General features: G+C 31.5%; 2 protein-coding genes across 4 annotated transcripts in view; one reads left to right on the plus strand and one right to left on the minus strand.

Annotated features, from left to right (window-relative positions):
- The first annotated feature begins 3,493 nt into the window (after nucleotides 1-3,493).
- On the plus strand, nucleotides 3,494-6,344 carry LOC122569731 (geranylgeranyl pyrophosphate synthase). The gene is made up of 7 exons (XM_043731250.1): nucleotides 3,494-3,718; nucleotides 3,855-4,009; nucleotides 4,171-4,315; nucleotides 4,408-4,528; nucleotides 4,602-4,741; nucleotides 4,802-4,904; nucleotides 4,978-6,344. Exons 1-7 carry the CDS (start codon nucleotides 3,662-3,664, stop codon nucleotides 5,181-5,183), a joined length of 927 nt encoding a protein of 308 aa, XP_043587185.1. The 5' UTR covers nucleotides 3,494-3,661; the 3' UTR covers nucleotides 5,184-6,344.
- A 995-nt stretch (nucleotides 6,345-7,339) lies between these two features.
- The window catches only part of LOC122569732, a 265,026-nt gene continuing 244,669 nt past the window's right edge, over nucleotides 7,340-27,696 (minus strand). For all 3 annotated transcript variants that reach the window (XM_043731251.1, XM_043731253.1, XM_043731252.1), the window contains 3 exons: nucleotides 22,756-22,895; nucleotides 21,868-22,019; nucleotides 7,340-8,750 (listed from right to left, as the gene is read on the minus strand). In XM_043731251.1, coding sequence (XP_043587186.1) covers nucleotides 8,679-8,750; nucleotides 21,868-22,019; nucleotides 22,756-22,895 — 364 coding nt within the window. In that variant the 3' untranslated portion in view covers nucleotides 7,340-8,678. The remainder of the gene's footprint in view (nucleotides 8,751-21,867; nucleotides 22,020-22,755; nucleotides 22,896-27,696) is intronic.

A 27,696-nucleotide genomic window follows, 5' to 3' on the forward strand; every position in this document is an offset into this window, starting at 1 on the left:
TGCAGAAGATTCCCACCAACGTAGAGCGGCGGTGGACTTTGCTCCAGATGGGAAAAACAGCCTTTTATGATGGACATGTGTTGGGTTTTTCCCATCTGATGACTGTCCGCTTTCTCCGTGATTCTTAAGAGCGCCTAATAAACTCAAGGACCTTTCCAAGACCCAGCCATAAACTGCAAATACTTCTCGAATTAGAGAACTCTCCAGACATGCAATTAGACTGGCAAACATGTTGGAGACAATGCAGCTAAAGGCTAATGTCTTTATGGTGGGTCATTGGGTCTATTGAGAATCGGGATGGCTGTAGGTTGACCGTTGGCGGCCAGGTAGCGAGGGCTGGCGTGCAGATGTCCTGCGCGACGTAACAAAGTGCGTACCAATACAAACATCTGAGTCCCTAACCGTTTCAGGCAACTGTCAACGAATAACGACGGAATAAGTGTTCAATGGCTTCATAAAGTTATTTTGACTTATTTTATTGAGTTATTCAGTACTAGTAGCTATGGTACTAGGAAAGTCAGAATCTCTTGAGTTTATAAATATAAACGTATAGAGGCATAAAAATAAAAATATAAAAACACAAAACATGTATAATGTATAAAGATATAAACACATAACAATATAGATTAATAAAGGGACAAAAATATAAATCCAGTCTTATTATATGAGCGTAAGAAGAAATTCTGACTTGGTATATAAAAAAACTTCGTATATAATGAAACACGAAGAATATCTGTGCTTAACAAGGTTCAAATGAGAATCCTGTAGATAATACCTTTCTTATTTTTATTTTATACGAAAAATATTCATTGAATTTCTTGTATTTATTGGAAATACAAAAAATAGACTTGAAGAAATACATGTTTGTTTGGAAATATTAAGAAGTTAAAATTTAAAGTTTAAAAATGTTCTTTTGTAATTTGGAATATATTAAATCGGAAAATGGAATTATTGTAGTACAATATGGATAATTTAGAAGCATATATAGTAAGGTCTAGAAACCTTATTTATTCTATAATCTACAGATTATGGAAATGCGATAATTAGAAAAAGGGGTTATCTCAATAAATGACTGTAATCCGAAGAGTTCTTCAATTTAACTGTCGTCGTAGTACTTAAATTAAATCTTAGTTGCAATAAATATTATTTAGTTTTAATATAAAGACCCATTTGTTTATTCCGTAACGCATTTGCCCAGAGTCTCTTCAAAATTACTTCGTAAACACCTAAAATTCAATTATTAACAAAACACTTGTCAAGATATAGTTTATACGAATATGTGTTATACAAATAAAATTTTAATTAAAAATAAAAGGTACTTTGTTGATATTAATACCTTTCATAATATTTAGCCACAACTTTTTATGATGAAAAAAGATAATTTCAGTGATTTTAGTAAATTTATTAATAATAATAAAAAAATGTAATGAGAATTTCATATACTGCAATATCAAAGATATTGAGTCATTGAAGAACAATTTCCTTTTTTATAACATTGTTCGTGAATTTTATTTCGGTGAGGCTGCAATAAACATGCTAAAAGTAAAATTAACAGATGATGGCATTATTAATTTGTGAAATCCATTTATAATATTTTCATAAAATTCTTGTGATTTTGCAATTTCCTTGATTTTATTTAATAAATAGACATAAAAACAAAAGATATAATCTATAATTGGACTAAACTCTAACGCGAAAATACAAGAAAGAATTTAAATTAATTAAAAACGTTAAGGATACATTTTCTCAATATTTATTTTTGGAGTACTCTGGTAAATACACATCTTTAATATATTTACGTAAATAATTTGCAAAACAAAAATATAAATCTCGGGTTTCCTGTAATAATATATATATATATATATTATTATATTATATTATATTATATTATTATATTATATTATATTATATTATTATATTATATTATATTATATTATATTATATTATTATTATATTATTATATATTATTATTATATAATAATATTTATTAACAATTATTTGATTAAATTTTATTACACAAAATTATATTGTTTATCTTATATACATTATCATATTATATTATATAAATATTATTACATTATTTTTAAAATAATATAATAGTGTATATAAAATAAATAATACAGTTTTGTGTAGTAAAATTTAATCATTGTTAATTTTAATACAAAAGGCTGAGGTAGATATGTAAATTTCCTATTGAGCATAAGAATATTTCCAACACGTAAAAGGCCGTTCAAATGTGATACTAACTTATACTCTGTTGTAAATTCTGCAATTAGCAAGTATAATATTTTTTTCAAGATAAGATAGATAGATGGATAAAATGAAATAGTGATATTCGATGTAGAAAACTCTACTTATTTGAATACAATATTTCCAACACGTAATAGGTCGTTCAAATGTGATACTAACTTATACTTTGTTATAAATTCTGCAATTAACAAGTATAATATTTTTTTCAAGATAAGATAGACAGATTGATAAAATGAAATAATGATAATCAATGTAAAAAACTTTGCTTATTTGAATGCAATTTTATTTAATATTCAATTAAATAAAGTTTATCGATTGAATCTACTTATCTGTATGTCAATTCATATTGTATAAACGAAAAATCATATGAAGTGGAAATAATTGATAGATGTTTACTTTATATGAACAGAAGTTATAAAGTTGTTTATCTTTCGACAAATTTACATAAGGAAGACAGTTCAATGAAATGATAAGAATGATAAGAATGACCGGTCAAAATGTAAAATAAAATGTGTCTCCGATCATGATACAAAGAAATATTAAATTGATTGATTGTATCTTTCACTATTTACAAGAGTCTAAATCAAATCGTAATTGTAACTCGAGCACATACGTTGAAAAGTCCATATGTATACAATTTGCTTCATTAATTTCGTCATTTTCTTAGTGTTTACTATACGCACAAAAGAGAAATCAGGTAAAGTATATATTTTTTCTTCGCGCCAATGATCTTCCTGATATTCAATAACTCATGTTGCAAATTTTTGTAAAACAAGAATGCAAGATATACGTCTCAATTATTGAATATTATTTCCTATTTAAATTTGGAATAATTAACGAAATTAAAATCGTCTTCAATGTATGCAGAATTTTAGCATCATTATTTCTTAATTTCGAATATATTCCGATTACTTTCTTGAATAATCTGTCAGAATTGAACGAGCGTCCTTGAGAAAAAGATATAGTGACAATTCGCTTAGTTTCCAAAATATTAATAGTGCAATGATATGCGAATACTTTTTGTAGATATTGAATAAGTAGTACATAATAATTATACGAACTACGTATACTACTATTTTACAATGCCAAAACAGGTTTTTAATTCATAACTAAATTATAATATTAATAAACGTATTTTTAGATCTCAAGTACGTATGAAATACATAAGTACGTATGAAATACATAAGTACTTATGTAACATCACTCCTGAGTCCTGTACACAAACACCACACGTGATTGCGTAGCAGACGACGCAGCGTACAGTCAGTATCGGGATATCGGCTTTTATGCACGCGGAAACTCGACAGTTCGTCAGTATAATTGATTTCCTCGTATGCGTTAGTCTTGACTGATCGCATTTAGTAAAATAGTCACGATCTAACTCGAAGCTTAAACCGTGCTGGAAGATATTATGGAGCAAAATAAAAAGACACCTTACTCGCATTCCGGTGACAAGGAGGAAGATGAGGTTAGATTATGTTTCGTTATGAATCATGGGCAATGAGGTTAAGAAATGTGTCAAAATGACAAGAATGAATCTCGTGTACTATCATATTGCGTATGATTGTGTTTCAATACTTTAAAGTGAGTATAATCTTTTGTAGATATTATTGCTACCAGTTACTTACATTCTCCAAATTCCTGGGAAACAAATCAGGGCCAAATTAATACAAGCTTTCAATTACTGGTTAAAAATACCGCAAGATAAGTTCCACGCTGTCAGAGATATTATACAGCTACTTCATACCTCCAGTCTCCTGTAAGTTTACGAATCACATATATTTTGAAAATATAAAATATCAACCAACATCTACCCATTTTTTTTCGATATTTTCCTCTTATCCGCGATTACATTAAAAATGGAAGGAAAAGATTAATTATTGCAGTATTTACAAAATATTTATTTATTAATATTTCCAGAATTGATGACATTCAAGATAATTCAGTTTTAAGAAGGGGCATTCCTGTAGCTCATAATATTTATGGTGTAGCAAGTACAATAAATGCTTCAAATTATGGTTTATTTATCGCTTTAGAAAAAGTAATGGCTTTAAATCATCCTGAGGTGAATTGTAGATTTTAATATTAATAAAATTATTTTAATATTAAATTAACATTATTAATTATAATTAATATTAATATTAAAATTGATATTAGGGTACTCAAGTATATTTGCAGCAGTTATTAGAACTTCATAGAGGTCAGGGTATGGAACTGTATTGGAGAGATAATTATATGTGTCCCTCTGAAACAGCGTATAAACAAATGATAATCCGAAGTAAGTTTTATGTAATTTATGTTAATTAATTTCATGTGATTTCAATAACATATTTTTTCATTTTTCCTTATAGAAACTGGTGGGCTTTTTAATATGGCTATAAGATTAATGCAATTATTTTCCGACTCTAAAGAAGATTACGTATCTTTAGTTAGTATGTTAGGACTTTACTTCCAAATTCGAGATGATTACTGTAACCTGTGTGTAAAAGAGGTAAGTTTCTAGATCTAATGAATAAATTGATATAGTGATATATATTAATAAATTTTATAGTATGCCCTTAATAAAAGTTATTGCGAAGATCTCTCAGAAGGAAAATTTAGTTTTCCCATTATACATGCTTTACGGACTCATCCAGAAGATAGACAAATATTAAGTATCCTTGACTCAGAGATGTTATTTTTAAAATATATTTGAATATTATTATTCCTTAATCATTCTTAATAAAGGTATTCTTAGACAACGCACTAAGGATAACGAGGTAAAACGGTATTGTGTTAACTTGCTAGAAAAGTTTGGATCTTTTGCCTACACAAGAACCGTATTGGAAGATATGGACAAAGAAGTAAGGAAGAAGATTCAATGTCTAGGTGGAAATCCTTTATTAGTACGACTGTTAGATGAATTGATGAACTGGAAACATCATGATTCTTAGCAACATGATAAAAATGATAAAGAAGAAGCACTTTGATTATATTTTACCATTTGCAATTATGTATATACGATCTAAGTTATATATATTTCATGTTTTCTATGATTAGTAGATATCTGATAGTTAAGACCAACAATCTTATATAATATTTGTAAGAGAAAAAAGTTATAGAGGTGCTTCTAATTCTTTTTCTTTGATATGTAAATAATACATATCATTAATGATTAAAATTATTTTAAAATTTATATATAAAGGATAATAGGTCTTTTTTTTCCTTATGTTGTTTATCGGGTCATTGTAGTTGAAGTTCAAATGCTAGTTGCTATATAGAAAATATTAACATAACATATTAAATTTTGTAATACAAAATGCAATGAGTGAAATACTTTCCAGTAACACAAATGACAGTGTTTTAGTATAAGTCTGTCGGCATTTTTTTGATAAGTAAATATTTATAAGTATGCAAGCACATATTTACTTTTTAAATTAAGTTCGTTATTATGATTTCATATGTTTTTTACAAACAGTACAAATGTAGATTACTAGTTTTGCTAAACATGAAACTTAATAATTTGAGATTATTTTCAATTGACTTTTAATATATATTTCATAACAGACAACTGTGTATTGATTCTGATGGAATATTTTTAACAAAAGATTATCTCGATCATGGGGTAAATATCTAAAAAAAGCTTAAGAATATTTTGAGAATATTGTATTTATATGCATTGAACAATTAGAAGAAAAATGAAATTAATTTATTATATTATATAATTACTAATATGTTTATTGAACAAAGCGATCATCATTACTGTATTATATTCTTTATGTATTCGGAATGAACTAATGATAATAAATAAATCCGAATTTTCTTGTTCTGATAGAAATGAAAGTTATAATAAAGAAGTAGTGTGAAATGATTTTAGCAATTACGTTTTCACGAACTTTTATCATCATGTACAATAATTTAATAAGTGCAATAAATAATATTGAACTTATAATTAGTATCAACTGCTTGTATGGAAATTTTACCACTGATTTCTACCTTGTGGAATCATACATTGTACGAATTAGTAATGTGATATACACAACATGTATTATTGCATACAAAACTATTTGTAGTGAATAAATACATATATCTTCATTAAATTTAAGCAACACATATACGGGGTGTCCCATTTTAATTTCTCCAGGAAAATATATCGAGAGATATGAGAAATATAAAAAAAAAATGTTTCAATTGCGTTGTCATTGTAATTAACCTGGCAATGATACTGAAAAATCTTCTGGAGGTTAACTTCGAATTTTTTAATTAGAACCTATATCTTTCAAACTTCTTTCGCGAAATAACTTTCCTTCCATTCAACTTTAAGGCATAAAATGTCACATAAGAATTATTTGTAGTCGAAATGAAATCAATCTCCAAATCTCGTTTGGGTTTTCGAAAATCTCGGAAATCCTGAGATTTTCGATTCGGAACCTGTTCGATCCGACCCGATCTCTTTCCGATTTGTCCCGAACATCGGATTCCCAACATTTTCGGGATCTTGCACACCCTTACAAAAAGATTATGTTTTGAATCGAAAATCGGGTTCTGAAATAATGATACCCGAATATGTTTATGCGTCGACAAACTTTCGGAATCCTGACCGGCAGCCGAAAGAAATTTTCGACTCGTCTCGACTCGACCCGACCCGACCCGACCCGACCCGAGCTTGTAATTTTAGGTATTCGCACATTCCTAATTGTAGTATCAATAAATACATGGTATAAATGTTGTATAATACTGAGTATTAGAAATTTTTATTTTTACGGAATAGTCATTTGAATAATTGTATATTGTACTAAGTATAATGATATAGGTGGGTTTATTTCTGTCTCCATTCGAGCAAGTAAAAATATAAATGAACACTCACTCATACAATTAAACGCGAAGATGGCACCCCGCTGGGGGTAACCATCCACATGCTATTCAATCATATGTTATAACATTTTACCTAATGTCCCACTGGACAAATTGTAAAATTAAAAATAAACAATATAATNAAAAAAAAAAAAAAAAAAAAAAAAAAAAAAAAAAAAAAAAAAAAAAAAAAAAAAAAAAAAAAAAAAAAAAAAAAAAAAAAAAAAAAAAAAAAAAAAAAAAAAAAAAAAAAAACTCATACAATTGTTAACAAATGTAACAACATGTTGCATTAATAGTAAATTGTAACAAACAATTACAGTGTTTTTTCGAAGCTATTTAAATACAAACGTCTACTTTAGGCTCTATATGCTATTATTATTTCTACAATTACATGTTTATAAATTAGTATGACACGCATAAAACGAAATGTGTCGTTTACTAACGAAATGTATCACATACTCTATTGATCACTAATATTATTATTCATCATGAATTTGAGATTGCATTTTTCGTTACTATATTTTAAACGGTAACAAATTAAAAATTTGCGCATAATAAAGTACCAACATTTATAAGATTTCATTGACATCGTTTTTCATTAGAAATTCTATATTATCATCGTTTACTTTGAAATATAAAATTTCACGAATAAAAATTATTTTAACAAAATTTGTTCTTATTTTAAAAGATATAAAATTACATTCATATATAAGTGAAAGATGTATAGTTTTGTTAAAGGAATGTTTTAATTCTATAATCTTCTCTATCATATGTAAGTTCTTTCAATCTTTATAAAACCATATATATTTATTTTATTAAGTAAAGGCTCTCAAATTTATGATTGTATTTCTTATCCATAATTTTACAATAACTATAACTACATACATCGAACCTCTTTTTACATCGCTTTTCACGCAAACTACAACAGATTACAATTAATCATTTAAAAACATCTATTAGTGATATATAAACAAAAATATTATATTATACCTCAGAGTACGACAGACTGTTAACAGTTTTCTTTTAATTAACATCCGAACGAACGCTTAACGCAGTGCTCACACTTATCGAAAGGAACTCTGATCGATCAAAGGCCGATTTTGCAGGAATGTTCCCTTTCTCTATTCTACTTCAACAGTATATATCGACTCGTAGGAAGTCGGAGCTACGCAAAAAGAAAACAATAAACCTCTAGCAACCTTCAATTTCACGTATTTCTGTTTTACTGCGTGGATCTTTGGTCGAATTTTTCAACGTTACTTGTAACTTGTTTCCGTTTATCCGCCCTCGAACAATCACTTTTCGCCCGTAAACTTCGTTCAAAAAGTTCCACTCTTCCTATTTTTACAAACTTTCCAAACACGCAGACCTCTCCCTCTTCTTCCTGTATATTATGTTTTCGTAAAGACATCGGCAGCCTTTGTACGACGCGGAGAAAGCCAAAATTTTGGTGTTGCTCGCGAAACGCCAAAATCAGCAGCATTCCCTCTGTCCGCCATCAACGACTAAGATACCGTTGCAATCTGACATGTCCTTTGTTCCGGTTCACTGTTCTCGTCCGATTCGCTCGCCCACGAGGGTTGACGTTCGTGTCATATTTCCCCGTCGCTATCTCCCACTCGGCCAGCTGGTCCCGACACGCCATCGTCCAACACTTCCGTCACCTTGCACCATATACTTGCTTTTAGAAAACCATCTTTTCTTTGTAATTGGGGAAACGAATTTATATTATGTAGGATAAATAAAACATTAGGAGATGAACTGAATGATAAATACCTTACATTTACGAAAGGACAGTGAGCGGGACGGCGAGTGAGAACTAGAGGAATACTCTTTTTCACTCACCGTTACGCGGAAGGATTTACCATAGTAATCGTTTAGAAAAATATTTGTTTTAAAATTAATTTTTTTTTTCCAGAATAATAAAACATAATTTATGAAGACTCTCTTGAGCTATGTATGGAAAACCATGTTACATAAGTGTTTGTCACTTTCAGCTTCACAAACTTGGACTGGAGTCGCGTTCAAGCAACTGAAATGTGAAGACATGTTTCTTTTTCTTTCTATTATTTAATTTGTACTTTACAATTTGTCCAGCTGAACATTTGGTAAATTTGTCTAACTTAATTGCTAAATAACATGTGGATGGCTACCCTCAGCGGGATACCATCTTCGAGTTTCACTATTTTATTTCTTTAGTGAGGTCAGTGAGGTGTTTTCTTTTTAGTTTTCTTTCTATGAGAGTTTCGCTCGCTTCAGCAGCCAGCTGGTTTGGATGTGTTGCCGTTCTTTCCTCGCATGATATGTATTTGCGTTTCTTTTCTCTAGTTCCAAGTAGCTATACCAAGTGCATACGTTCAGAATGTGAATTTAACATCCCTGTTAATCTGCTGGCAATGAACAATTTAGAAAATTACCGTCGTGAAACTCTTGAATATAGGGTCCACGATACTGCTGAAAATAATCAAGTACTCGCAGACAGATTAAGCTTCTTAGGACAGAAACCGATTCAATTACTAAAAATGTTATATTTCCTGGCAAAAAACAAACTATTATAATGGATTCTGTTGAAGACGTCAATAAAAAATTACGCTTGTATCTTAGATAAAATAATTGACCAAGATGCTATATGATTTTGGAAGTCGAAAACAACTCTGTTGTTGCGGCTACGATGAGCCGTGCGCAACGGAGACAAGTAAAATGTAGAATAAATCTTGGTAGCAATTTCGGGGCTAACAGAAACGATTCAGAGGATATAGACGAATTACAAAAAATAAAAACTATTGTCAACAATTTAGTTAAAAATTTTAGTCGCATCCCGATTGACGAACATCCTTGCGTAGACGAAGAAATAATACCATTTAAAGTAGAATGCTGCTTAAAACAAGACGTGCCCAGAAGACCAAAGAAATGGGGCCATAAGGCCTTTTTATTGTGCGATTCGACTCGATTTCGACTTCGATTTACAATTTTGGAATTTATACTGCTAAAGTAATACATGATCAAAAATTATTCGACGCAGGAATTAATGGCAATGTAGTGCTAAGATTATAAAAAAATTGTACTCAGACAAGTGTTTCGCAAAATTTAATTCGACAATTGGTTTTTAAGCGTTCCCCTATTTGTCGAACTAGAAAAAATGGAAATTCGGGGAATTGGAACTGCGCGGATTAAAAAATTGTGAATTTTCATTAGATGAAGCAATGAAGAATAAACTTAAGAAACTTAAGAAAAGCTGTCTACATGTACATATAGACGATGTCACTGTAAATGCAATTAAGTACTACGACGACAAGCCGGTTCATTTACTCAGCACATTTTGCGAAGTGGACCAATAGGCGTAGTCATCAGATGGGACAAAAACATGCAGAAAATCATTGACGTGGAGTGTCTAAATATAGCATAAATATATAACGTGGGTCGATTCACTGATATCGCAGTATCGAATAAAAATTCGGTCGAAGAAATGATACCCATGAATAATATTTCACCCGTTAGATTTAACCCTCTTCGCAGTCCAGTCCGCCTATGTGCTCTCCCTGTACGGAGGCGCGCGCCACAAATGCGCACAGTGGCGTGATTGCTGTATAAATGTTTTCCTAAGTCTTAAATAACAACTGTGCTGAATAAAATAATCTTTGCTCCAATGTGATAAGTATAATTTACATCTTTGATATGAAAAGGCTTACAAAATTACAGGTAATTACAGGACTTTACAATAAAATGTTTAATATAATTAATTATGAAAAGTAAATTAGTTAATATATTAATATGTAAAGATTAGTAACATAATTCTGAATGATACATGGGGTACCGATCGTCGCGTGGTCGCCGCCTATAAGTGGCACCCGTACCCACAGGTCATGTAGCCGGCGCCGCCTATAAGCGGCACCCGAAGCGAAGGGGTTAACGGTAATGAATGCTTGATTATTGTATAAAAGAGATTGTTTATCGCACGATATAACCCGCAAGCACCGATATAGTTTGTTGGAATTTAAAACTGGAATTGTATCTTGTTTATTTCCACGCACATAACACAAACAAGACAAGTCAAATACCTAGGACTCCACATAGATACACAACTCACATGGAAANCAGCATATCAAATCAATAACAGACAAAATACAGACAACAAGGAGACAAATGCACTGGCTAACAAGTCGAAAATCCAAACTAAGCATAGAAAATAAACTTAAAATATATAAAACAATTATAAAACCAATCTGGACATACGGAATACCACTATGGGGGACAGCAGCAAAGAGCCATATAAACAAAACAGAGACATTACAATCAAAAATTCTGAGAACAATAGTAAACGCCCCATGGTACGTTAGAAACGAGGATATACGGAAGGACCTGGGAATACCAACGGTCAAGGAGGAGATCACCAGATACGCGGAAAGGTACAGAGAAAGAATAACAACACACCCAAACAGGCTGGCTACGGAAACGATCAACGTAAGAATAGAAAGAAGACTAAAAAGGAAACACCCAGCTGATCTCATAAAGGATATAAACTAAAAAACGCGAAGATGGCACCCCGCTGGGGGTAACCATCCACATGCTATTCAATCATATGTTATAACATTTTACCTAATGTCCCACTGGACAAATTGTAAAATTAAAAATAAACAATATAATAAAAAAAAAAAATCTTGTTTATTTCAAGAACGAAAAAGGAATCAGTAGGAAAAGAGGGCGTCCTAGTTCAACTTCAAAAGATAAACAAATAGAACAGGAAAAAGAAAGAGGACTAAGTGCAACAATTCCACCCAAAAACGTGCGGAAGGATGAAATAGCGCATTGGCCAATCTTTTCGGATAAGAGCGGAAGCTGCAGAAAGCCAGGATGCAAGGGGATACTAGCGTAACCGTTGTACGCCGTTGTGACTCCAAAGTTACAAAGCATAATCGTTATAATAAAGTCGTTGAAACTATTAAATTCATCGTTAATTTGTATTCAGAGACTAAACATTTTGTTACTTAAACTATAAGTTTAAAATATTCCATCTTTTGTTCCATTTTTCAAGTTTAGATATTTAAATATCTTTTTTTTTTTTTTTTTAGAAAAATAAAAATATTTTGCTTAATGTAACGCAAATAAATAAATGAAATAATAATTTGGTAGTATAGTAACTTATGTAGTTACACGTGTAGTTACACAGTCAATCGGTACCTCGGTAAAATAAAATATAAAATACGCGAGCAAACATTAGCTTTACAAAGCGCGTTTACGTATGAAAAACTGAAGTTAAAAAAGTTGTCTACCTTCGTAAGATGTTTTAAGTACGTAATAACTTGCGTTATTTTACGTATACTTTATGTTGCAAAATGATAACTAATTGCATAGCGAAGTAAAAAGATTCTGGAAGATTTTCTATTAGAATATGTTAAAATTTTATGTCAAAAAAGACATATTGAATATGCACAAAGATACAGACGTCAACATGCTTGTATAATTTAGGCAAATGAGAAGACTAAAGGAAATAGCAAAATTATTATGTAAATGTTAATTTTATTTCTTTTGAAACCATCTTTGAAATTATAATTAACAGCAGCGTCTTCATTCATCATACACAGCACTAGACAAAATGATAAGAAATATTTAAAGGAAGAAAATGTACATTTTATACATTTTATACATATATTGAATATTATGCATTATATTTGTATGCAACAAAAAAGTTAGCAAAAGAAGTGTTGTAAATCTGAACTGACTCTTGCTGAATAAAATTACAAGACACTTAGCGCTTTTTTGTTTGTCGCTTTTTATGTGGCATGGTAAGAAATTTATTTCTGTTTCTTCAAAATTGCCGTCGCCTATTTGATGGAAACTTCGACCTTGAACATAGAGGGCGGTAAATGGTAAGCCGTAAGCGGCAAAACAAATAATGGCACAGCCAATATCAATGCTCCAAATGCCAATTTTATCGCTTACCGCCTGTATGTTCATTGTCTACGTGCCTTTTTTTCGATTAAAAGCAATCACACCATCGTGGAGTCATCCGTATTCAACGTGTTGAGATCATGGAAATAGTAACTCCATCCAACAAGGCCGTCCAACTTGAATATTTTTCCATCGTTAAAAATGGCACTTTTCCATTTTTTCATCCAGTGGAATATTCAAATTTTTGCGTTTAATATATACTTGCTTTCTTGTAGAATACGACGATTTATTTCGTATTTCTTTCAAAATTCGAAGTAACATGCAGAAATGTTCGTTTATCGCGTTCAGCTGTAACAGAAGGTCTCTCAATTCCTTTTAATTTTCCTATAAGCTCCTGGCGTTTTTAATACAATGTACATATACTGCACACCACACATATTCAACAATTTCCAAATTCTCCTATACTTTTCTGTCTGTAACAAAACGATTTAGTTGACTTCACTTTCTAGAAATTTTCTTCGACCCATTACATCCTTTTCTTTTAGATAAATGCATGAATATTATGAATAAATAATAGATTTCTGTATCTACTGTTTAGTTTAGTTTAATAGTTTCTGTATCTACTCGCAATCGAATAACTACTGATAGAAATGAGGGGTACGTGTTTGTAGTGGTTAGTTGTGGCGATAGTGCGCTGCTGCTGGTGTCACACGCTCAAGAAGCCCATCCGCTCAGAAACGGTAATCAGAGATAAGACATAGACTCCGAGCTTCGGACTCCTTGGACACATCACCACCTTATCATCATAACCTACACCAAGGCTATGACGCACCTTAGTCCACATCAAGATAGGATATCGACCACCGAGCTTCGGACTCCCTCAGACATATCACCACCTTATCATCATAACCTACACCAAGGCTATGACGCACCTTAGTCCACATCAAGATAGGATATCGACCACCGAGCTTCGGACTCCCTCAGACATATCACCACCTTATCATCATAACCTACACCAAGGCTATGACGCACCTTAGTCCACATCAAGATAGGACATCGACCACCGAGCTTCGGACTCCCTCAGACATATCACCACCTTATCATCATAACCTACACCAAGGCTGTGACACACTTTAGTCTACATCGTAGATAAGACATCGACCCCCGACCTTCGGACACTTCTCCACATCACAACCTACACCGAGCCCCTCAACATCCTCAAACCAAAATGTACGTAAGCCGAGACTTTAGACAGCTCGGGCAGTTCTTGCGCAACCCTTTCTCCGGTTCAGTGTCAGTCTATTGCTTGTAAGTGGTGAATTTGTAATAAAGAAGATTAGTAGTTGGGTTACGACTCAGTATTCTTTTCTTTCATCATTCAACCCTGAATTCTACCTTTTTTTTTTTTTTTTTTTATTTAAATTTTACAATTTGTCCAGTAGGACATTTGGTAAAATATCATAGCTTAATTTTTGGTAAAATATAGCATGTGGAAGGTTGCCCCCAGCGGGGTACCATCTTATAGGTTAGGTTATATCCTTCGTGAGAATTCTACGTGACATTGGAGTAGAGGCCGGGATAGGTTCTGCTGCGGGTGTAGAAGATGTCGCAGCTGCGATAGTGCGCTGTTTTCCTTCTCATTTTTGTATCGTGGAAGAAAAATTGGACTCCGGTCGCCGGAATTTGAACCCGAGTCTGGAACACGTTCGTAACCTAAGGCGCTAACCACTGCGCTGCCGTTGTCCGACACCAGTTAGTATCGAGTGCCGCCACAGAAATAAGGATGGAAAATTAGTCAAGTACCTTATAATTTTGTCCAACCAAAGTCAGTTCCAGTTTACATACATCTCTTTCCCTAACTTTTGTATTGTATATCATATGAGGAATTTTTTGTATGTCCATTGTGCGGATAATACGTAACATAAAAACGCCCGTATAGAGCCGTGAGACTCCGAATAATAATAATGGACAAGAAACATGTTACATAATCTGTGAGTCATACTTAAGGCTAGTAACATTGTTACTATTTCTGTCTTATGTGTAACATGTATAAAATGTACATTTTCTTCGTTTAAATGGGTCCAGTATACAAATTTACATTTATGTAAAGTGTCATAATTTTGTCCAGTACTGTACCTCTAGATTTTGTTCTAATATTACAATTCAAATTGTTATAAAAATTTGCTAGTAATTTAATTTTTACTTTTTTTCTTTATTCTGTTACTGAAAGTTGTTGATTTTTAAAAATAATAATTATTAAAAGTGTCTCACTACGCAATGCCATTCAAGAGAAATGATACAGTTATTGAAATGTAATAAAATGTCTTTAAAATAAGGTTCAGTTAGGCAAATTTCTATCGAATATATTTATAAATATTTTCTATATCTGTGGCTTGATGCAAGAAGCGTCTGTCATATTTTTGCACAAATGAGCTAATTGCGGTATTGAGTTTATAAACAATTGTATATTTTATATAAAAAGCGATAATTTCAAATGTTATCTAGAAATGACTGTAATGGCATTTGCATACGCTAATGTCAAAATCTTTCATGAAATAAATCTTCCGTAAGAAAATGTCAAAATGAACAGAAAAACACAAATAGCAAAAGTTTTAATTCTCTCCTGTCGTATTAGAAAGAAAAATTGAAATAACAGAGACTTGTGCGTTCGAAATTATTCGTACCTTAATTTTTTAACATATTTAAATGCTAATGTCAACTTTATAAATTGGCACTTCTTGCACCAAACTACAAATATAAATTTCCATTTTTGATATTTAGTGTTGTGCTTCTAACATCTTTTACTGGATATATGAATTAATCCAGCGCCTTCAGATCACCTGATACACCTGATCAATGTTTAGATTAGCGTAAGTAATCAGTGTCTTATGGCAATTGTAAAAAATCCTATTTATGTAATTTATATTAAATTTTAACGTGTGTAAGAAATACAATTTACGAATTTAAGTGACACTTGGATTGCCATTTTAATATTACTAACGTACAATTGGAATAATCTTCAAGAATTAATTATATTGAGATAACTCGTTAGTAAAACGTATACATATTGAACACTTGTTTGCATCTTGCTTTTTTCCATTCTATATGGAATTCATTGTACAGTCAATGAGAATAATGGTAAAATGAGGTAAAGTAAAATAAAATAAGAGATAACAAATTTTTGTAAAAATGTAAAATAAAAAATAGATATTATGTGAAGCTACTAAAATTATAGTAAGGAAATTAATGAAAATATAGTGACTGGAAAATTAAAAAATGCATCTTGCTTTTTTCCATTCTATATGGAATTCATTGTACAGTCAATGAGAATAAAGATAAAATGAGGTAAAGTAAAATAAAATAAGAGATAACAAATTTTTGTAAAAATGTAAAATAAAAAATAGATATTATGTGAAGCTACTAAAATTATAGTAAGGAAATTAATGCTAATATAGTGACTGGAAAATTAAAAAATGCATCTTGCTTTTTTCCATTCTATATGGAATTCATTGTACAGTCAATGAGAATAAAGATAAAATGAGGTAAAGTAAAATAAAATAAGAGATAACAAATTTTTGTAAAAATGTAAAATAAAAAATAGATATTATGTGAAGCTACTAAAATTATAGTAAGGAAATTAATGAAAATATAGTGACTGGAAGATTAAAAAATGCATCTTGCTTTTTTCCATTCTATATGGAATTCATTGTACAGTCAATGAGAATAAAGATAAAATGAGGTAAAGTAAAATAAAATAAAAGTAACAACAAATTTTTGTAAAAATGTAAAATAAAAAATAGATATTATGTGAAGCTACTAAAATTATAGTAAGGAAATTAATGCTAATATAGTGACTGGAAAATTAAGTTTATTTAAAATTTAGGTTTCTCTAGCATTCTTCAGTGAATAAATTGTTTAATAAACTGACAATGAGAAAGATCACTTCATGCTGTTTTGTAAACATTATTCTTCTCACAATAAATTGATTGATAAAATAATGACAGTCTGGACATATCTTCGTTTAACATCTCTGTGCGTCTCTACGTATTTATATTAGTGGCGTATTGCGAGAAGTGACTTGCAATTTCTAAATATTTGATACGTTTTATCGTACTATTGGATCAATTTGATTCAGATTGATAAATTTATTACTGTTAAGCTAAAGCATCGAATGTACATATGGCCATCAAAATCGAAAATTTTTCGCCAAGAGGAATATCAAAATTACCTCTAAGCTTAACTTTCTAAGAGCAACTGTCCAGGAACTCGGCATCAATCACATCTTAAGTTTTAGCAGACAATTACATATCTAATTCCAAATTATATACCCAAAAGACATAAAAAATCCTAGAATTTTTTTTCTTTTAATTAAGCACGATAATACACAGCACCGTATATTTATATCTACGGAAAAGGTTGGCCATTTTCTATGCAAGAAGAAGACGATGTGGCAAAACAATGTATTATTAATCGTTAAATTGTAAAGATAGGTATTTCATCGCTAAGTTTTTTACAAGACAGCAGAAAACGTCTTTCCATCTTTTTTCCCTAAAAAGGTTATTGGGTATGAAAACCTATGTTTACAAGGATAGATATATGCGTCAGTTTATCGTCAAACATGCGATGTGAAACCTACAGAGGACGCAGAATACCCACGTTTACACTTTACCTATACGTTTCATGTAGGCAAATAGTTTCGTTGCTAAATTTATGTTGTGATTAAATTTACCTACAGGTTATTGCAATTATTATTTATATTCTTTGCAGCAACGTTTATAATCAAACATTTATATTTGAACATTAAACATTTTTCATTTAGGGTACCTTTAAAGTTTACTGTTCTGTGGGCCGCAAATCCAGGCATTTAATTTGAATGAATAAATGCGACATACTTCTTTCGTATCAAAGTATCATCCTTAAACATATTAATTTGCCGATGGATTTTTAGTTTATAATAATTCATTTAAAAATTATAATTGTTTATCCATACCAATGCACTTCACATGTTTTGCATTGTATTCTTTGCAATAAGATGTATTTGAATAAAGTATGTTGCAAAAGTTTTATGATAATCTTAATTTAGGATATCTGAAGATGTTATATAAATTTGGGGGGATTTTTTTAACAAGAATTACCTACTGAAAAATGCGCCGAACGCGAAAGAACCTACGTTTACAGTTTGAGAATATGTAAGAATGAGAAAAAGATCTCAAAATTAATCAGCTAGCGATAATCTTATTGCATCAAGCGGCAATGTCACAGCTTTCAACTCTGTCATTAAGAATAACAGGAATAATGATATTATCGATAATAGAAGCGTCAGATCTAGCGCGACAAAAGACTTTTATTCGTATCTTCTGAAATCTCTGTTGACAATTCCGATAATGGAAGATCGGTATCCTCTGATTAAGAATAATACTATTGTGAAAAGCAGAGAACACTCTTACGTTAAAAGTAATAAGAAGTCCAAACGTAATCAATTATTAAGTAGTTTTAGGAAAAATGGATGATATGTTTAAGCCTAACAAATCGCTATTTAATAAAACTGATAACGGTTTCATATTAAATTACGACCAATTTCAAAGTTTAGAAAACACGTTTGGTGCAGATAATCCGATTCTTAAAGAATACACAACAGACATTGCAGAAAAATAACCAAAGAAGAGCTACCAAGGTACTTGGAAGAAAAGCAGATAACACATGGGCAAGAAGTAACGAAGAGCAAGCTGAAGAATTTTCCAAGCATCTATACAACACATTTACACCACATAATATCAACAACAGCAACTTCAATTGTCATACGAACGAAGATGCGCCAACCACTAGTACCTCAACTGACAAGCAATACACCATACCTAAAACAACAGCACAAGAAATTAGAAACATAATCGAAAAAACAAAAAACAATAAAGCACCAGGAATCGACCTAATGAATGGTAAAATCTTGAAAAACCTTCCTCCAAAAGCGATACGACTAATGACAATAATATACAATGCAATACTAAGAATCCAATACTATCTTAAACTATGGAAACTAGAACAGATCATAATGCTACCTAAACCAGGCAAAGATCCACACCAAGCAGCATCTTACAGACCAATATCGCTACTTCCTGTGTTTTCAAAAATACTAGAAAAAATAATATACGTCCGCCTAAAACCAACAATAGAGAAGGAAAAATTAATACCAGATCACCAATTTGGATTCAGAAACAAACACTCCACGATAGAGCAAATGCACAGGCTCATTAATGAAATAATACTAGCATTAGAAAACAAACAATACTGTACAGTCCTCTTCATGGACATCGAGAAAGCATTTGACAAAATAAACCACGAAAGCCTGCTACAAACAATCAGAAAACAATTCCCGGAGCAAATATACCAATTAATAAAATCCTATTTAAGCAGCAGAACTTTCGTAATAAAAATCAAGGACACATACTCTGAAGTTAAAGACATCAAGGCAGAGGTTCCGCAAGGAAGCGTCCTAGGACCAATACTGTACACACTATACACGGCCAACACACCAACAACTACCAATAGCAAAATACTGACATTCGCGGACGATACAGCTGTACTAGTCAGGCACACTAACCCAGAAACAGCAGTCACATTACTACAAGAACACATCACAAAAATAGAAAAGTGGCTGCAAGTTAAACAAATAAAAGCAAACCCCAACAAATGCAACCATATTACATTCACATTGCGAAAACAGATGCCACCAAACATCCTACTGAACGGCACGCACATAACACAAACAAGACAAGTCAAGTACCTAGGACTCCACATAGATACACAACTCACATGGAAACAACATATTAAAACAATAATAGACAAAATACAGACAACAAGGAGACAAATGCATTGGCTAACAAGTCGAAACTCCAAACTAAGCATAGAAAATAAACTAAAAATATACAAAACGATCATAAAACCAATCTGGACATACGGAATACCACTATGGGGGATAGCAGCAATGAGCCATATAAACAAAATAGAGACATTACAAGCCAAAATTCTTAGGACAATAGTAAACGCCCCATGGTACGTTAGAAACGAGGGAAGGACCTGGGAATACCAACAGTCAAGGAGGAGATATGCGGAAAAATAATAATAAAAGGAAAGAATAGCAACACACCCGAACCGGCTGACTGCGGAAACGATCGACACAAGCATAGAAAGAAGGCTAAAAAGAAAACACCCAGCTGATTTCACAAAGGATATAACCTAACAAACACGAAGATGGTAGCCCGCTGGTAACCATCCACATGCTATGTATATTTAAGATATAACATTTTATCTAATTTCCCACTGGACAAATTCTAAAATCGCAATTAAATAATAATAAAAAAAAAAGATTCAGGAAGGGAAAAGAGCAAGAAAGAGAACGAAGGAACTAGAAGAGGTGAAAAATGGAGGGACACAGAGAGAAGCAGGAGAAGAGCAAGAAAGTTGGACAGGAGACCAAATTGTAGAAGAAAGAAGGAAGAGAGAAACAGAAGAGAGGGGGAAAAGGATAAGGGAATCCAAATATAACATACATTACAGAAAAATCGCCAAAGGAGAGTTACCAAAATACTTAGAAGGGAGGATGAAGTGAAAGGATAGAAAAATATTAGCAAGATTCAGATGTGGAAACGAGGCCAAAGCGAGGGAGTACTGGAAAGAGGAGGGAGTAAAAAGATGCAGACTATGTAAAAGGAAAGAAGAAGACCTGAGACGTGTAATAGAAGAATGTGAAATAACGGGAGGACCAAAAGACATGGAAAAATACTGAATGAGACTGGAGAAGGACTAACAGAATTAAAAGCAATAATAGAGAAGAGAAGAGCAATGCAAGACGGGGAGGAAGGACAAGAAGGTAGCACAGCAAGGAGGCAAAAGATCAAAAGTGGCAATAATGTGTAGTGGTAAGTTGCAGTAGCTTTAGTCATTAGTTTTTAGCTGTTAGAGATAGAATAATCTAAGGAAGTGCAATACAATAGAGTGGATAAGAGGGGAGGTAGATATATAAGGAGCAAAATAAGTGTAAGAAATCTGAAACCGAAAGTTGTCCAAAGCCAAAGGCACGGACTAAAATAAATAATAATAATATAAGCCACGATATATTATAAATATTAAAAAATTAAAAGATATCCATCTGAAACGCCTTCCTGCAAACCTAAACAGTGCCTGAATGAAGGTTCATTGAATTGGTTATCCGAACGACACAATGATACATTTAAGTTGAAGTTAAGTTAAAGTCCTTTCATTTCTTTTTCTAATCTCTTGGAATGTGGCCATTTGTTTCCTCTCTTATTATATATATATATAATTAAAATTTTGTCAATGGAACAGGAATGGTATATAAAACTTTGTATCTAATGAAATATCCGTGTAGTAACATTGAAATTGTTTTCTAATAGTAAAAACAGAAGTAAACGCCCTAACAGTAAATAACAACAAAATATCAATCACGTTAAATTGCACATTAAATTAACATTAGATTACATTTCTTTTTTCACGTTAAATGCTAAACCGTTTCAAAAATTTATTCCATTTTTGAAATAATATATTTATAATATAGTTAATATGCTTGTAATTTCTTCATTTTTCTTAACTTTCTATTTTTATACAGTCTTTACCATTGTTTAATATATTGTTATTTTCATTGATATTACTTAAGAATTTCGCACTTTTGAATACTTCGTATCTTCAGTTTAGAATAAATGTTTGATTCAAATGATGCGTACGATGCATTACTAGAACAATGAAAGAATTAGCCACGTCCGTAGCAATATTTGTAATGATACTAAATTACATTTCCACGATAGTGACTCCAGGATTTTCAATTTCAATCTCCTAATGCAAAGGGCAGCAACTTACGTGTTTACCTCATTCACTTACCAGAACTTCTTCGAAGCGATCATAATTTTCGGGCCTAGTACTTAGAAGACTCTCGCCAACCGAATCCATGGCATTACTCATCTGGCAGGAACCACGGCCCACCAAAGCACTGGACGCAATATGCAGCAAGGATAGCACTGCCAAAAGTCCGGCTGTGGATATAACAACAGGAGGAAAATAACGAGAAATATTTTTTTCATTTCGATCTGCTTTCGACGTTGTTACTTTGCACTAAATTCTTGCCACGTTTCTTTCAACATCTCGTTGAATATCCTTACTCTTGCCAGGACACAGAACGTTGCTATGTTGCTGATAAGAGTAATTTTCAAGTTATCTCTTCTTATTCTTTAATTGATTGTTTACAGTCTCGTTAACCACCATGATACACTGCGTTTTATAATTATAAAACCACTCGAAATTTTCAATTTTTGTGTGTTTTATTCTATATCTTTATATCTTTATATGTTAATGCGATAAGAAACAAGGCAACGCGCGTTTAAAATTGCATCGCATAAAAAGGATAGTTGCATAAATATATAAGTTAACGTTATTTGAAGATAGAGTAATTCATTTTTATCTGCCAATAGCTGAAACTTCATTTTAATTATAGTTAACTGTTCTTGTAGAAAAGAAAGAAACAAACATTTCGGCAACACAGTACAATTTCCGGGTAATTTAATTTCCTTTAATAAAGCAATGTCCAAATCTCATCAATACGTTACCCGAAACTGATTAAAAATTAATATGACCAGAAAATAGAAAACATAACGGGGAAAGGAGCGAAATATCAATCGTTACAATAATGTGAATCGTTTTGAGCAATTCGAAGATTTCAACTGCAACGAGATGTATGCGGAAAATATTTAAACATTTAATTTGTCCAGTTACCCGCGACATAGGACAACCGAAGACTGTGCGGTTTCCATGCCAAAATACAGGATAGTGGCAGATAAAACAATGCTCTTCGCCAACCCCTCGTTATCGCCACCACTGCCGACCAGTAGCACGAGCAAAGAGACTCGTCATTTCTGAAACAAAATATGTAGACGATGTTATGGAGCTCCGTGTCATTTTCGAGAAGAATTGTGTCTTTGCAAATTAGATTTATGGAAGCAGTAAAGTGTGCTGATATAAATGTTGTTTGCGATTAAATTTAAAGTAGAATAATTGTAATTGTTTGAGCAAAAATGTTAAATATAGAAATATAATAGATATAATATATAATAGATATAATAATTTATTTATATATTTATTTATTATATATAATATTTTAATTTATTATATATATATATTTTATATATTATATATATTTTAATTTATTATATATAATATATATTATATATAATAATTTATTTATAGGAAAATTTATATGATGTATATTATATGGAAATTTAAATTTATTTTTTAGTTGTACTGTTTTAATAAATGACAAGGTATTATAAAAAAAAAAGGCGAATGAGCAATAGCCCGTTCGTATACTTTATTAATAGGACAATGTTACACTTCAATAGCGAAACACAGACTGACTTACTGACTAAAGGACTGGAATCTTTACCTCCTCACTATCATTCGCATATCCCACGGATGGGAATCCGGCTACCGTCTGTTCTCATCGCTATCGCATAACCAGGTGTTATCTACATATCCTTTAGGTGACGTTACACTTTCATGTAATCTATATGGTTTATATGAAATTCTTGAGAAAGTTCTTCCAGTATCATTTTATAAGTTTCGTTTGACTATTGTTTTGTAGATTCTAATTTATGGTGCAATTGAAAATAATATTTTCCTTCGTGATATTAACACGTTGCTGTTGGATATGATGCAAAATTAAATCCTAATATCTTGTAGAAAATTCAATAAATTCAGAAAGCAAACTTGTAGGTAATGATAAATTACATAATTTTGTACTAAGAATTTGCAAGGTAACCGCTTTTCGTTTGTTAATTTGCTCTAACTCGGACGGTCCATTTCTATATTAAGAATGTTTCTATATTATATTTCTATATTAAGAAGAAGAATAAATATTTACACTATAATTCTTTATGTATAAGTATATATTGAAAATATGGTAAAAAATATTACATATGTGGATTTTTTAAAAAGTTGCATCGAACTGGAATTTTAATTATACTTAATTAATAAAAATTAATTCATCTAAAGATTCCTGCCGTATATACTTTTTAAAAACACAAATTTCCTTCTTTATATTTTCTTTTAGTACGCTAACAACATATTTTTAAAAATAAAAATGTAAAATTAGATCTAATTACTAATAAATAATTACTAAATAATCTAACGTAAGGATGAGTTAAATTGCAGTAGAAATAGTAAAAACTTCGTATATTTGTAAAAGTACAAAGTTCTAATTGCCGTACTTAAAAAGTCAAAATAGTTCATATCGTATTTAAATATATTTCAATGTACATATTCAGCATACATCACAGAAACTTGTATTTAAATATATTACCGTATGTAACGAGTAATGGAAGTACTGGAAATTGAAACCGAAGACGTAAATACACGTTATCGCGATTCCTTATTTTCTTGCAGATGACGTCTGGATAAATGGATAGAAGAAAAATGGACTTCCGCCACTAGGGGCTCTTCCCTATTCTATGTGCCGCGTTGAATGTGTTAATTAAAACGTCCCTCGTAAATTAAAAAGGAAATCCACAAAAATAATAATAATAGCACTTCCATTCTATATTTCCAGTTGTGTTTTTAGTTAAAAAGAATTTTCTTGAATTCTATAAATAATTCTCTAGGTTTAATTCATTATTCGGGTTATCGTTGGAATTGAGGGCGCGTAACAATTCTTCATTTGAAGTGGCCATCGTTTTCTACAACAGAGATTACATTTACAGGTATAAATATGACTTTTTACAAAGTTTCACGAATAACCGTGGTGTTTAGACACGCGAGACGCTATTGACAATGTCCTTGGGTTCGATAACGAATCCACGGTCAACGGGATAACTCTTTACTAAACGTAGAATACTTTGAAGCACGAAATACGTTTGCTGGGACGCTCGGTATATACTGCTCGATGTGTAACTTTCCAAGGCGATCGCACGAATAATAGACCGATGAAAATTTTCCTCTCTTTACGATCGCGTTCGTTTGTTATATACTGGTTGGAAGCATCGAGAAAGCTCCAATCGCCGTTGCTAGGCAGTTTCTGCCTGGAGTTTGATTATTAATACAACGTGTGTCCCATTATGTTGACACCTCCGAGGCAAAATCACACGTGGCTAGGCCCATTATCGAGGCCGTATGCCGCCACAACCACGTTTTTAGGGAGAACCATACAATCACTGCACATCTCCGTCAGGCAAAACGTCCATCCCGTGACCGTGGCTACGTTCGGCGGCCAGTCGTGTCACTCCGAACCCAATCCCACTATCGCGAATCTCGAACAAATGCAATCGGATTGAATGACAACAATTGCTTAATTACGGCTATGATAGAATCTAGGCTAAAGTATTAGAGGATTTTCCCAAAATTCTAAAGGAAAGGCTCCGGTGTCCTTTCATCTCCAACATATATAATATATAATAATATGTAATACTATACTATATTTATGCACGTACTAATTTGTAAATATGAAGTAAGCACATGATATACATAATATTTACTGTACTACACTCTATACATTGTACTGTGTTAGTTGCTACCTTTTTTCATATTAATTATGATATAATGACGATGTAATGCTAAAGCATTTTTCGATGACTACGTAATTCTTAACTTTAACAATTTTCGAATGGAAAGTTCACAATTGCAAACGACGTATTAATATTGATTGACATTTATTTGATACATTTTAATCGAATGGAGTTTGTTATCGAATCGAATCAAACTGATGCAATTCTTTTGAATGAACTGTTCAAATTGGTATTAGTGAAAGCGGATGTGAAAAATTTTATTGCACAGTATGATTTATGGCATTTTCATACGAAGTTAACGATATCTTTACAACAACTTTAATCCATAAGTATTATTTATAAATAACCATATTTTTAATGATAATAATAGAAGTAACTCTGTTTTTATAAATTGAGTTTTTATAAAAGATGCACCTTGGTATGTTACCAACGAAACAATACATCGCGACCTTGAGATATTTACAGTTAAAGAAGAAATATCCACATTCAGTAATAGATATAACATAAGAATTAACAATCACAAAAACCCACTTATTACCACTTACTTACTACCACTCAATTACTTGACACGACGGATCAGATCCGCAGGCTAAAAAGACATTATCCTCTAGATTTAAACATTAGACTTAGATAGAATCAAACATACGATAATCATTTATCATTCGCGTTATAGTACCACGCCAGAATAATTTACTTATAATTCTCAATGAGAATTGATTATAAACTACTACCAAATAAAAAAAAAGAAATAAATTATAGTCATGAATCATAGAATATTGTACTAATAATTGCTTATGAATTATGTAAATTATATTATATTGAGATTATATACTGTGAAGAAATTTTTATGATGGTTTTCGATGGATTTTTATTTTTTTTGCATACTTTTTCAAACTGTGAAAATGTGAATGTAATATCGTTATCTGCGCGCGATAAGATCACATAACGGTAACGCAGAAAAACGTACCAACTTTAAAAGTGAAGTAGATTTAATGCTCATGATCATAATTACAAATGCTTACTAAAAAACTGTTTACTATGTGAATTTTAAACACGCTAAGCATATCATTATCATAATATATTAAGCACTAAGACACTATAAACTACGTTTGTACACTACTTATAAATTTCCATATTGTTATAATTATTATCATTTACACACACATAATAATACACACTTATTAAATAAATATTTTTATTCTTGAAATTTGTGTTAACGAAAGTTAAAATCAAGTTTTACTGTTTTCTTTAGTAATTATAGTAATTATAATAACAACATTGCAAATTTCCTTATTTTTAATACAATTTTTAAACAAATTATCATAGACGATATTCGATAGCTTTAATAAAACCCTTTTTTTTTTTTTTTTGCTAAAATGTATCGCTCTGTTTTTAATTATAAGATGTCATTATACAGAACACATTGTCTTAGCTAGCTTGATCATCTTGAATAATTTCTGCAGTATGCATCGTACGAAATAATTTTTAATAGGAAAAACTGCATGATTTGGAGGGTCGCATTATGTGGTGCATTTTTTTCTAGGTGATAACATTTCGGCTTCTTCAAGGTCAACTTTGTTATTTTAAATGGTATGCTGTATTTTTTATTAGTTGTAAACCTTGTAGTTAACGAATAATTTCGCTTTGTTTCTTGAAAATTTACTTATCATTTACTTTGCTTAATATCAAATCAATTAATTATTATTTACCTAATATCAAATTTGAGATTCAGCATCGTCAAAGGATTTTTTAAGACAGGTATTTACATGCTACCCTGCACATATAGCAAGACAAACAATTTTCCAATTGGCTAAGCCATTAAAACGCTGGACGAACAATTTCCCAATTGGCTAAGCCATTAAAACGCTGGACAAACGATTCCCCAATTGACCAAACCATTAAAACGCTGGACAAACGATTTCCCAATTGGCTGAGCCATTAAAACGCTGGACAAACAATTTCCCAATTGGCTGAGCCATTAAAACGCTGGACGAACAATTTTTCAATTGGCTAAGCCATTAAAACGCTGGACAAACAATTTCCCAATTGACCAAACCATTAAAACGCTGGACATACGATTTCCCAATTGGCTGAGCCATTAAAACGCTGGACAAACAATTTCCCAATTGGCTAAGCCATTAAAACGCTGGACAAACAATTT

This window comes from Bombus pyrosoma, linkage group LG7, assembly GCF_014825855.1.
Source record: "Bombus pyrosoma isolate SC7728 linkage group LG7, ASM1482585v1, whole genome shotgun sequence".
Taxonomy (NCBI): Eukaryota; Metazoa; Arthropoda; class Insecta; order Hymenoptera; family Apidae; genus Bombus; species Bombus pyrosoma.